The sequence below is a fragment of the Lepeophtheirus salmonis genome, chromosome 8 (assembly GCF_016086655.4).
Source record: "Lepeophtheirus salmonis chromosome 8, UVic_Lsal_1.4, whole genome shotgun sequence".
Taxonomy (NCBI): domain Eukaryota; kingdom Metazoa; phylum Arthropoda; class Copepoda; order Siphonostomatoida; family Caligidae; genus Lepeophtheirus; species Lepeophtheirus salmonis.
This window is the reverse complement of record NC_052138.2, coordinates 10,679,138-10,691,630: the sequence shown is the minus strand read 5'-3', so window position 1 is coordinate 10,691,630 and position 12,493 is coordinate 10,679,138. Positions and strand designations below refer to the sequence as shown.

Sequence of the window (12,493 nt, the reverse complement as noted above, 5' to 3'; positions counted from 1 at the left end):
GTTCCATCCTATAAAATTAAAAAAAAAATCTACAATAAATATAATTATGGACTTGGTAATTAGTTCCTTAAGTATTTATATGTAGTATTGTGTATGTCCTCCTTTAGGAATAAAGACTGCAGTTCAGTATCGGCATTGTCCAGTTCAGTCCTGCATATCAGTCCTAAAACTTATAAAATTTGGTACTAGATGTCGTCACTCATCTGCAATTCTTCTTTATTTTATCAATTCTATTACTGATAGTCCGAAGGACCGACGGCCAAAGACTAATAGGACAGATCCTATGAATAGACTTGACTAGACTGAATAAATAACGACTGAAATAACACTATTTATATGTGTTTAGATCTCAAAAATAAATAATTAATCATTTACAAATCAAACATAGATAAAATAAAATTAAGAGTGCTATTGGAAGCCATTTATCATTATAAATACGAAGAATGAGTAATTCCTTGCGTGATTCGTCGCAATTTTTCTTGCGTTAGTCATTATTCGATATAAGGAAATCCTAATAATAACGAAAAAGAAGGTAATAATTTGCAAAAGGCTTCAACGAGTTCTAAATAGAAATATTTTAGTGTGAGGGTATTCAAAAATTTGTCAATACATATTTGTTCTCTTTTCTTAAACAACAAAAAAGCTATTATCATAAAATTTACGTTACAATTTAATAATATAATGCAGATTATTGTGTAGAAAATATCCATAATTTTATCCGATATAGGATAAAAACTGCTTTTGAAGAGTAAAAGTAGATATTGAAAAAGCAATATTTTTGTAACAAAGAAATCAGTTTTTATTTTTAAATTTCTTAACTTTTATTTGGTATTTTACAACTGTTACAACGGATACAGATACTTGACGAGTCGTATTCAAATGCAATTTGTGGCAAAACTATTGACTAGTACATTTTTAAATAGATTCAAACAAATGCAGAAATTTTAAAAATAACATATAGAGATTTCTGGGGGATCTGTAAAGTTTCTGACCTCTACGTGAAGATGGCAGCACTCGTAAATAAAAGCTGGTGATATCTATCTAGCATTTGTTTATACTTACTTAACAAAATTTCAGCCGTTTTTGGACGCACAGTTGTTATGTAACAGTCGTTTGAGTGAGTTGATGTGATATTTTTTTATAAAAAGGAACAATATCGAAAATCAAGCCATTACGATTTTTTTTTTTTTTAAAGTGTAACCTTTAAATAGATTAAAGCATATAAAGTATTCTTGTGTTAAAGTTTGACGCGTCTAAGTAATTGAGGCAAAAAACAAAAGTGTCTTGTGAACAATTATTTTGATGAGAAAAATCCCTATTACTATTTAGACGGGCTACAGAGATGGGAGCTACTCTGGGAGAAGTGTGTAGGTTACAAGTTTACTATGTTGAAAAATAAAAATTTAGGGAAAAATGTCTTGTTGCTTTGTTAGGTCGGAAACTTTTCAGACCACACTCGTATTAGTTTATAATTTGAGGTGTCTAATTTTTTCCATCATAGAGTAATTGAACCACAAACAAAAAGTTTTGCAACTGTCCCCAGTCTCCTCTTGTCTATATAAAACTAATATTTGAGTTACGACAATTTGGTTCTCAACCCTCCAAATTATAAAATTCCTTTTTCTCATTTAAAATAAAACAGAAAAGAGAAAATCATTTCAAGATTCTGATTTTTTTTCTTTTGTTAAGTATTCATATGAAATATTAGACTTTTATTATGACATATTGCTAATATTTGCAATTTTTGATTTCGTACAATTTAGCCCTCAAACGTCATTTTATGCTATGCTATAACTCTTTATAAGCTAAAAACTTGTGCTATTTTTTAATCTAACAATTATTAAGCAATATCTTTTTTTCCTTTGTATGTATGAATGCAGAATATAACATAAAAGGTTGTTAGTTGAACTCGAAAGAGAACAGAAAATAAGAGAATCATGATTTATGTTTGAGATTTGAAAAAAAAGATAATTCTGCATTAATGTGTGTCTGTGTGTGTGTGTTTTGATTTTCACTTTCACATTTTCCTTGCCAAGGGTTCCAATTACATACCTCGGTACAAAGTGATATTTTAGTAAGAAAAATAAAAATAAAGTGAGAAGACATAAAAGTTGGTATTTCAAAGGTCAAGAAATAAGTTATAAATCAGGGACTGAAAATGTATTTTTATATATATGATTGCTTAAGAATGCCATTAAACTTTATAATATACTAGCAGTAGTACTCGACATTGCTCGGAGTTATTAGAAGTCAATGAACAGACAAACTGTGCTTTATTAAGGGGGTGCCTTACACTTAATTTAAATTTTAAAAAATCGAAAATTTATTTGTCAATTGTCTTCAAACTCGGTGAAAATAGGTTTTGTAACTCAAGACTCATTATCCTTAAGTTCAGACTCAATTAAAAACAAAACAAAAGAAAATGAGTTAAATAGAGCAACAAATGAGGTAAATTTTGAACCTTCTCTCACGCGCCATATCCCACATGGTCATATCCAAGGAGCTTTTGTCCAGTCGTATCACTATTTTTCCTACAAATGACTTTTTCCACCACCACCATGGTCTTGGGCGTTGAGGCCAGCACAAGCGAAGTCTGCCCTACCAATTTTTTACAGTAGAAGGAGAGGCTCAATGCAGATGCTTATATTGCACTTCTGGATAAAAAAAGTGCTACTTTGGGCCAGAGAAAAGTTTGTAAGAACTTTATTTTCACTCAAGGTGGAGCTCCGTGGCATCACGCCGCTAAGACCCATGCCTTCCTGAGAGATAACTTTCCATACTTTTGGGATCCCGACATGTGGCCACCCTCATCTCCAGATGCCAACCTCTATCTAGGTACCTCCAGAGGAGAGGCTGTGTGCTACTCCTTACAGGAGTGTCTAGTCCCTGAAGGCTTGAATCAAGAAGGTATGGACCAAGCTCGAGTCTGACTATATAGTCGAGGCCTGCAAGGGATTTAGGGCTTATTGAGGCAATTATTAGAGACGAGGGCACACTCAGTGAATAAAAGTTGTCCTGAGCACAATTTTCAGATGATTTTGTTAAATAAATTTCCTCAAAAACCCTTTTGTTTAAATTTTACTTTTGAAATGTGTACCACTAGGTAAGCTCAACCCTGTAGAAGATAATTATCCAACAAATCCTTATATTTTTCATGAGCTCAATCACATGGAGTTACTCAATACTTGGATTTTTTCTCATCAAACATGAAAGATAATGATAACAGCATATGTTGTTAAATTGAATATAATTTTGACAGAAAAATAATGTTCCTAATTGAAATCTCTGGAGACCATCTAAAAATTTGTTTTTTATATAAAAAAGAAATAGATGCATCTTTCATAAAGTTTTTGTAATATTCAATCCTCTCAAAATTATAATCCTAGACACGTCTTTGCTGGGGTCCAACTACACTGCTCAGATAGCCCAAATTCGGATCCCTAGTTAAGTAATTTTTGTTAAATCTTTCCTATGAAGTCAGTTATGCTATGACATATCATTCAAGTCTATGTGGTTTTAAATTAACTTCTTCCTCCTCCCCAACAATACGAGATTTGATTTCAGGCCTTACTCCCAAACACTCCCCCTTCCCTTTAAGTGACAACATGGTATATGAATGTCTCTAAAAAGTAAAATACCTTTAATGTCTGGGTTTCACTATAATACAGTTTTTAATTTCTTAAACCTTTTCAGGGGCGTCTGCAGGGGGTGTCCTAGAGGAGCTGTAGCCCCGTCCCATCCCAAATTAAGGAATTTTTTCGCTTTACTAGAAAGCTCAACATTTAAAATTTAATTAAATTTTTTGTGAACAGCTGTGGATTTTTGAAATTTTTTATTGCAAGCATTCTTTAGAATGTCCCACAACTTGATTATTAATAAGACAACGACCCAAAACATATATCCAAACTCTGAAAAACTTCTTGGAAAAGAAAGGAGACTCTCACATCTTATCTATGCAATATGCAATGGGATGCACATCTCCTGATTGAACCCAATAGAACTTTAGTCGGAACACCACGACAGAAAAGTTCAAGAAATGTGCCTCACATGTAAGAATAAGTTGTGGAATATTTTAAAAAACCTTGGAACAATATTACACCTGCCTATCTTGAAAAAATAACAGCAATACTGCCAACAGTCTGTAAAACAGTTATAGCAGCAAAGGGAGGATTTTTTGATGAAACTCAAATTTTAACAAAAATGCTTTGATTTTTAATTATACCCATATTGAACTTTATTTTGTTTTCATTTTCATAGCCTAACTACTGTGTTACCTGATGATAAAGTCATGGGTAGTTAGAAAAATAAATGAGATTCGATTTTTTTTTTTTTTAAAAACTTTTTCTTGCCAGTGTAAATCTTGCAAACATTTGGTTTTTATAAGGTCATCCAAAAATAGATATGTTATTTTTAAACAACAACATGGCTCAATAGGGCCATATTTGGATTGCTAGTTTAGTAGTTTTGTTTAAGGGATTTTCAAAGACCACGTGGTAATTTTTTCGAATAACTTCTTGCCCTTTTCCCTTTAATGTGGGCTTAGGTTGATTTTCTCTTAACCCTCTAGAACCACGTTGTGGGAGTTAAAAAATAATAACTCTCTAAATTTCACTATAATACTGTTTTTCATTTCATGAACCTTTTAAATAAAACTAACTAGTTTTGGAGTATGGATGTATTTTTGTTTATCTTTATTCATATCATATATGTAGATATATACAAAACATAAAATATTATAATATGAACTTGCTAGGAGGAATTGCAACGTATTAACATAAATAAGGATTTTAGCTTAAAATTAGTACTCCTAGCCAAGATTGACACCTAAAAAAAGTTAAAAATTCCGTCAATCAAAAAGTCATAAAAAACAATCACACACTAAATAATATAAAACATAAAAAACAATCCATTGGTATCCCTCGATGAAAGCGTTCATACCTCTGAACAATTGTTTTTAAAGTAGTTCCATATCTGAAAATTCATATTTAACAATGTCAATAGTATGGTCCCAGAAATCAACTCCCATTCTTGGTATTTTCAATGCAAAAGCATCATATCTTGCTGCAGAGGACAAAACTATTGCTCTCAGGTTTTCTCTAAGAATTGGTTCTCCACTTACCAAATTATTACCAATAAGGGCTTTGGTACTCAATAGTGGATGTATTTATACTCCTTCAAATTATTTACAGAAATACTTTGAACAGTCCGGGAAATTTGTTTCGCTGTTATTCGAGACTGATTTGAATTCAGAATGTTTCAGAATGTGAGTGCTTCAAAATAACACATTATTCATTTTCTATGTTAATTTTATTATAATAATCTTTAAATACTAAAACTGTAAAACTTATGTCATTACACTTACATATCGGGACTGTATAGATGTCATAAATATGTGAAGTTATTAATATTTAACGGACTTCCTACCTTTGAATTGATTCCGTTGCCTCAGAATTACATATGAATATATAATGAGCTAGCATGGACATTGGGCACTCGGTGGAGCGCAAATCTTAGCTCTTAATCATTTTCTTTAAAAGTTAGGGTTGATTATGCCTCTATAACGTTTTCTGTGTCCTTGACGTATCGAAATTTAATAGCAGTTTACTGTTAACAAATATAATCTTCCTCATCTTGCTTACAAACAGACAAAGAAACAAATGAAGGGGAAATAATTTCAAAAATTATATCTCTAATACTAAATTTTTTTGGAAAAAATTCATAACTATTTATAAAAATTTCAAAAATCCATAGCTATTCATAAAAAATAATTCAAACTTAAATTTCAAATTTTAAATGTTTTGGAAAAGAAATTCAAAATTAAATGTCAAATTTAAAACGTTTTGGAAAAAAAAATTAAATGTCAAATTTGAAATGTTTGGGAGAGAAAAAAATGCAAATTTGAAATGTTTGGGAGGGAAAAAAATGCAAATTTAAATGCTTGCGAAAAAAAAAATGCAAATATTAAATTTTTTGTAGAAAAATTTCAAAAATCCATAGTTATTCTAAAAAATTTAAATTTTTTTAAAAAAAAAATCAAAAATCCATAGTTTTTATACAAAAGGAAAGGTTCCTTAATTTAAAAGACAACCCCTCCAGCTTACCCCTGCGGACGCCCCTGATAACCTTCGTTCAACTTATTTGGCGGAGAAACTTACTGAAACTTCATTTATGATCTTAAGAGTGATATAAAATAAGATAATCTTCACAATGGGGTGCGAGCAACCTAATAAGAAAATTTATAAGGCTAAATAACGCGTCATACCTTGGCCTTGTTCATATAATTGAAACAAAGATAAATTATTGTGAATTGCATTTACATATGCAGTAATTACTAACCCTGCTACACAGCATATCCACAAAAATTTCAAAAAATAGCTTTTTTTCAGAGGCTCATAGCTCCAAAAAGCATAAACCCAGAAAGTGTAAAAATCTCTCAATTGATAGCTGAAAGTCTGAACTTTGAACGGATGAAACCCTCAGTTCAGAAAAACCTCTATATTTTTGTAATATTTCAAGGATACTGCTCATTTTTGAATTTATCTTATAAGATCAATTTATTTTATTATTAATGGGTCATATAGGAAGAAAAGAAGAGAAGAAAAGGCTAGGAAAAAGAGGGGGAACTGAAACATTTTGTCGTATAAGTGGAAATAATTAATTAATAATAATAGAACAGAAAATGCCATCGTGTTGTAATATATCAAATTATGGATAAATTCTGTTTTATTTCTAATAGTAACACTTATTTAAGTGATTACTATTTACTTCTCCTGTAGTTTGAATAAGAGCCTTTTCTAAGGCACTGGGTTGAATAGTAGAGTTGCTCATATATGGTGTCGTTTTTGAAAACAGTTGAAAATGAATATTGGGTAGATAAGAAAACTTGATGTAGTGTTCCTAAAATACTACAGATACGGCCTGAGAGCAAGAGACCGGAGTATGAGTTTTCAATAATGACTACTACTTGATTGAGGGTACAAGCATACACTCTCTAAATATATTTCTAAGGTACTAAAAGGTAAAATAGGTGCTCATAAAAGAATAAAAGTTAGAATTATTGGTAAAAGGTAGATTTATGATTCAACAGATTCCCTACGTCAACTTAATAAAAGTAAATAAAATCAAGAGTGATACATAACACTTCATATGTGATTATTGAAAAGACATATATAAAATTTTAGTTAAAGTTAAGTATTAAAAGGTTCAATTATTCTCAAAAACAATTCATGTTTACTTTAAATTGTCATTTCCATCGAAATAAACAAAGATGCAGTGCATTTTATCGTTAAGGATATTAATTATATATCATAAAATTATTCAAACTATGTTTCTTAACTAAAAAAATATATATATTTAGAGGTTCCACTTTTCGAAACATCTATTTAATGGACAAGATCTTCAAAATCAGTATATCACTTCTTACGCTTAAAAATCATATTATTAAGAAGAATATCAATTTGAATGTTCATGCTTCTGAACTATGTAAATATTTTTTGTATGGTACTCAAACTCTGCAGAGCATGGTTTTTTTATCCTAGAAACAACTTTTAAAAAGTAACAGCTATTAACAAATTAAATATGTAATAAAATATATCACAACTCTACTATATAGCAATGATTAATTAAAATTAGTATTTACAATTTCTTGATGAATATATTACATTTATGATAAAAGTATTCAGTATTTTAGGGCCCAAGTATGAAGCGTCATCTCATGAATTATTTTGAATCACGCTGTTTACATTTCACATCTCATTAAATTATTACTCTAAAGAAAGTAGAATTATCCGTACAAATATATGGGTTCTCAAGTCCGTGATAGAATAATGATTGAATTCATCTTTTGCCAATATTTGGAAAAATAATTACTAAAGATCCCTCTTCTAGGTACATATATAGTTTCATAATCTATTTGGCAATGGGCTATTGCATTTTTTAGAATGATATTATGTTGTATGCCGAATATAAGAGAACCATTATTTTGAACATATTTATTCAACTGCTAAAAATAACAAAAACAAGTTGCTTAGAAGTATATGAGTCCATCTATTTGGAGTCCATGTCGAATCAGAGCCTTTAAAAAGTAACTCATGTACTATATATATAAAATATATACATATATTTGATACAATGAATTGCAAATTATTTGTATTACAAACGATTTAGATTTAACAAATAAATATAGGACTGTTTACGTAAGTGATATAAATAATTATCAAATATAATTAAATTCTTCAGCATTTATTCCTATATTGACGTAGATTTTTTATTTGTAAATTGAACACCTTCCATATATATAACTACAGGTGAGAACGTGGAAAATCCGTATTGTCCATCACTATATGAAGTACGGTTAGATATGAGATTTTTGTAAGAGTGTGAGGAGAAGGTTGGAGTGAGACATATGGCAGTACGGAATAAAGCCCATTCTTAATATCAGCTACCTGTTATATGATTTGGGGTAAAAAAATGTATTTATTCAGTAAAAAGAAGAACTTTCTACATTTAGAATAGTATTAGTGAATAGTAAATATTGTAATTATTTCTGAACTCATATATATATTTTGTCATTATACATTTTTAAATCCATTTACAACAAGTAAAAGTAAGTGTGGTTGAAGTGTTGAGGAGATGAGTTGTTACTCGACTTGATCACAGAATCAAAGTATTGATTAGGACTTGAAAGCAATGCCTCACGACTCGATTTGGGCTCTACATAGAGCCACTTCAATTGTTCTCTTGGTGTAAAGTAATATTTCTAAGAACTCGAATTGGTTTCCATTAAAATATTTAAGGACTTTGACTTGTCAGCAACGACTGACAATTTGACTTAGACTTGCAGTACAAAGACTTTTTCCTACCCATATTGAAAATAATATCATTATGCAAAAAAGTCTGGCTTTTTGTGGCTACTACCCGAGTATATATAGTTGTTGTTTTTTGTTGTTCTTTTTCGAACCTGCCGTCATTATTCTTATATTCTTGAAGAGAAAATACATCACTTATAACTGCAAAGAAGGGATATGTGTAAAGGAAAAACTAAGTTTAGCGATGAGAAAAGAAAAAATGGTTGTTATGTACTTGTATGTTCTTTCTTCTTCTTTTTCTTCATTATTTAAAAGGTCGTTGTGATGTTAACCTCCCTCTAAAAGAAGAATTCTCGCCAATCTTTAGTGTAAATTGTTTTGAAAATGCATATTAAATTCGAAAAACTTTTAAACAGTAAACACTATAAATTCTCATATTTTAGCGAGAAACACCTTTTCACTATTCATAATTTTACATAACCCCCCCCAATAAAAAGTAATCCTAGTAATGGCTTTGCACAAGCACTCCCTAATGCTCCATTGTAGTCAAATGACTTTTAGGATGCTTCTGGTAAATCTCCGCTTGAAAAAAAAAAAACCTTCTTTTTAGGGAATAGTCGCATAATATATTTATATAGTAAGTATACATGCTCAAGGTAACTCGGAGCAAAAATACATTAAATATGGGTATTTTTACTCACATTATACAAAAAGAGTACATTCTTTAAATAACTTTGCAGATATGTTTCCAAACATGAAAGGGTCATAATATATTTTTGTATAGGTACATGCCAATGATAAATGCCATTCAGATGAAAACTCATGTAGGCATTTTTTTTTTTTTTTTTGCATAGCATTCTGTTCAAATACGGAAACTATATGTTAACATAGTCAATAGATACATCTTTCATCCTACGAGTCTATAAGTATAAACTATTTTGTCATTCATACATAGTTTTTCAGCCATATGCAAAGTATAATATATAGGATGGATTCTTTTTAAATAAGAAATTTTCTTTTAAACATCTTCTCGAGCAAGTATTTCTAAAAAACAATTTTGAGTGTGATGTTTAAACAAATGTACAGAATTTTCGTAGAAAAAAAAAAGCGATTAGTTAAGTTTTTTTCTGTTTGTTTTGCTCTTAATATTTCCCTCTAAAAGAAATTTGTTCCCCTATCTTTGGTATAAATTGCATTAAAAATAAATATATATGTATTCGATATAATTATATTATCTATGGACTATTGCTATTTTAAATGCAGAAGGTTCTCCTTTTCATAGGAGTAAATCTTTCTCTCCCCCAAAATCATATAACAAGCCGCTGACGTTAGATATTAGGAACTAAATTTAATTACACATAATAAGTTATAACTAATCCACTTATATAAAGCATGAAATATTTTACTATGATTAAACTAATGAAATTGTCACTATAATTACATAATTCTATAAAAAAGAAAATTTTTTTATTTATATTTTCCGTTCCACACCACCAATAATTCAAAGATGAGAGCAAATGACAAAAAAGAGTCATCTATTTGATAAGATGAGGAGTAGTATTCAAGCAATCCTTTGTCTCCCATTTTGATAATGTATGATTTTTTACCACAGGCGGCGCATCGAGGATCAAAGATTTAGAACCCTAAGAAAGCAGATAAGAGAATAAACTTAATAACATAAAATACAACTCTGTTTACCAATTCATCTTCTTCATTTCCTGTATTCTCAAGAAGCCCCTCAAATGATGAATGTGCAATGTTACCAGAATTCTTACTGGTGTTGAGTTCGCTAACAGATCTGTCATTTATATTGTTGTTTAAATCATTCAAATTGTCCAAATCTGGACTCCCAGCTGTCTAATGATAGTTGTTTTTTAAAACCCCCATTAGTGATAGCATAATGGATTCTTTCAATATAATACCTCTTGTTTACTCATACTTTCCCGATGTTTGATGATAGCGGAGATAAATCTACGACTTTTGTTCGCTGAAGGCGGAGTGACTAGCTTTATTGATTCTAGAACCAAACTATCGTCACCATGAGTGTTTCCTTCTACACTCTCATTTATAATAGATAACCCCAAATCCTAAAAACTAAAGTTTAAATACACATAGATTGAATGAAAATTTCATTTTCCATACTTGAACCGTTTTAATTGGGGATTCATGATCTTCTTCTCCGGGTATAATAGTGCTCAAAGATTCAATTGATCCCACCAGAGTAGGTGTACTTACATATTGAGCATCCACTTTTTCATCCCCTGACACTTTCTTTCGTTCCTTCTAAAAAATTGAGACTGTATTATTATAATATTGGGTGGAGAAAATTGACAATTTTAGCTTCCATACTTGAACCGTTTTAATTGGAGATTCTTGATCTTCTTCTTGGGATATAATAGTGCTCAAAGAGTTATTTGATCCAATCAAAGTGGGAGTACTTATATATTGAGCATCCTCTTTTTCATCCATTGCAATTTTGTTTCGTTGCTTCTAAAAAAATATTGACCGTATTATTATAATATGGAAGGAGTAAATTGACTAATATAATCATCACCAATAGGTCCATATCTAAATAGTCCTCTTTTTGAAAAGATTCTACGATATCGCTATGATTCAAACCAGAAACTAGGAAAGGACTGTTTGTAATTTGCTCATTATTTAGGAAGGCAAAGACAGACACCTCTTTAAGATCCTCAAATTTATTTACGTATTCGACACTACTATCATTGATCCTTTTTCGACACTCTGGGCCCAAAAATATTTTTTGTCTAATGGAATCTATCAACAAAAAAAGACCAACATTTATTACTATGTAACTACTGTTTGTTACCTTTAGTGCAGTGAAGTTCAACACTAAGTGAGTTAAATTGTTTGGAAGATATGGGATTTTTTGAAGAGATACTTAAAATAAGTGGAGATAGCAATTTAATTTCATTAATATGAAGCATAAAAGATTTGGCCTCCTCTCGACGGCACTGAAGATAGAGCAAATCTCCAGCCATTAAGTTATTCGATATCTTATCAAAAAGCTGTGTTTGTCCAATGGTTAAATCAGGCATCGATGTATTGATATTCCTCATTCCAACACATGGAAGGGACTAAGTAAAAAGGATAATTATACATAGATGGATTAGACATTAATATTTAGAGCAAGATAATTATTGAAGTTACATTTACTTGAAATGTTTCTAGGACCTTATTGACATCATCGGAAGAAGGAGAATTTGAGAGAATTCTGATGCATTCTCCGAGAGAAATTTGATTTCCATCGAGAATGATTTTTCTATTTTTAATCTTTGTTTGGTAGTCCTGATCAATCACATCAATTTCTTTTTTAAATGCTTGAGCGTATTTATCAAGCTCTTCCTTCAAACAGTCTATTTTGAGACTGACTTCACTTTTACAATATGTGGCGAGTCGATTAATTTGGTATGGAGCCTGAGAGAGACTTTTGAGTTCTTCTTCATCTCGCTTATATTCCTTTAATTTTACAAGAATAAATTATAATCCTATTTGAATAGAACTAATTATTATACTAACCTGGCTCAATGATTTGATAAGTCCATCCACATCCATTCTTCTAAACATTGAAATGCGCGCTCATATGAAATTCAAGAACAAAGTGAAAATAACAAATTCATAACATTGATATGATTGACCAAAGTACATGAAAGAAAAGAAAAACT

General features: G+C 30.4%; 1 protein-coding gene across 2 annotated transcripts; it reads right to left on the bottom strand.

Annotated features, from left to right (window-relative positions):
- Positions 1-10,130: 10,130 nt before the first annotated feature.
- On the bottom strand, positions 10,131-12,493 carry LOC121123363 (uncharacterized). Of its 2 annotated transcripts, none has more exons than XM_040718479.2 (9): positions 12,348-12,493; positions 11,979-12,287; positions 11,638-11,905; positions 11,362-11,585; positions 11,157-11,297; positions 10,950-11,090; positions 10,730-10,894; positions 10,506-10,664; positions 10,131-10,450 (listed from the first exon to the last, which is right to left on the bottom strand). In XM_040718479.2, the coding sequence occupies exons 1-9, from the start codon at positions 12,393-12,395 to the stop codon at positions 10,343-10,345; spliced, it is 1,563 nt and encodes a 520-aa protein (XP_040574413.1). In that variant the 5' UTR covers positions 12,396-12,493; the 3' UTR covers positions 10,131-10,342. The 2 variants fall into 2 exon arrangements, with proteins under 2 accessions (XP_040574413.1, XP_040574414.1); XM_040718480.2 differs by having other exon boundaries at positions 11,985-12,287; positions 12,348-12,486.

What these genes read in the sequence shown, in the direction of transcription:
- LOC121123363 (XM_040718479.2), bottom strand. Translation starts at nt 12,395, where the DNA reads ATGTTTAGAAGAATGGATGTGGATGGACTTATCAAATCATTGAGCCAG. An exon ending in TAGAAACATTTCAAGTAAAT is followed by an intron (nt 11,906 to 11,978) that starts GTAACTTCAATA and finishes CTTTTTACTTAG; the next exon opens with TCCCTTCCATGTGTTGGAAT. An exon ending in CCCCAATTAAAACGGTTCAA is followed by an intron (nt 10,895 to 10,949) that starts GTATGGAAAATG and finishes TTTAGTTTTTAG; the next exon opens with GATTTGGGGTTATCTATTAT.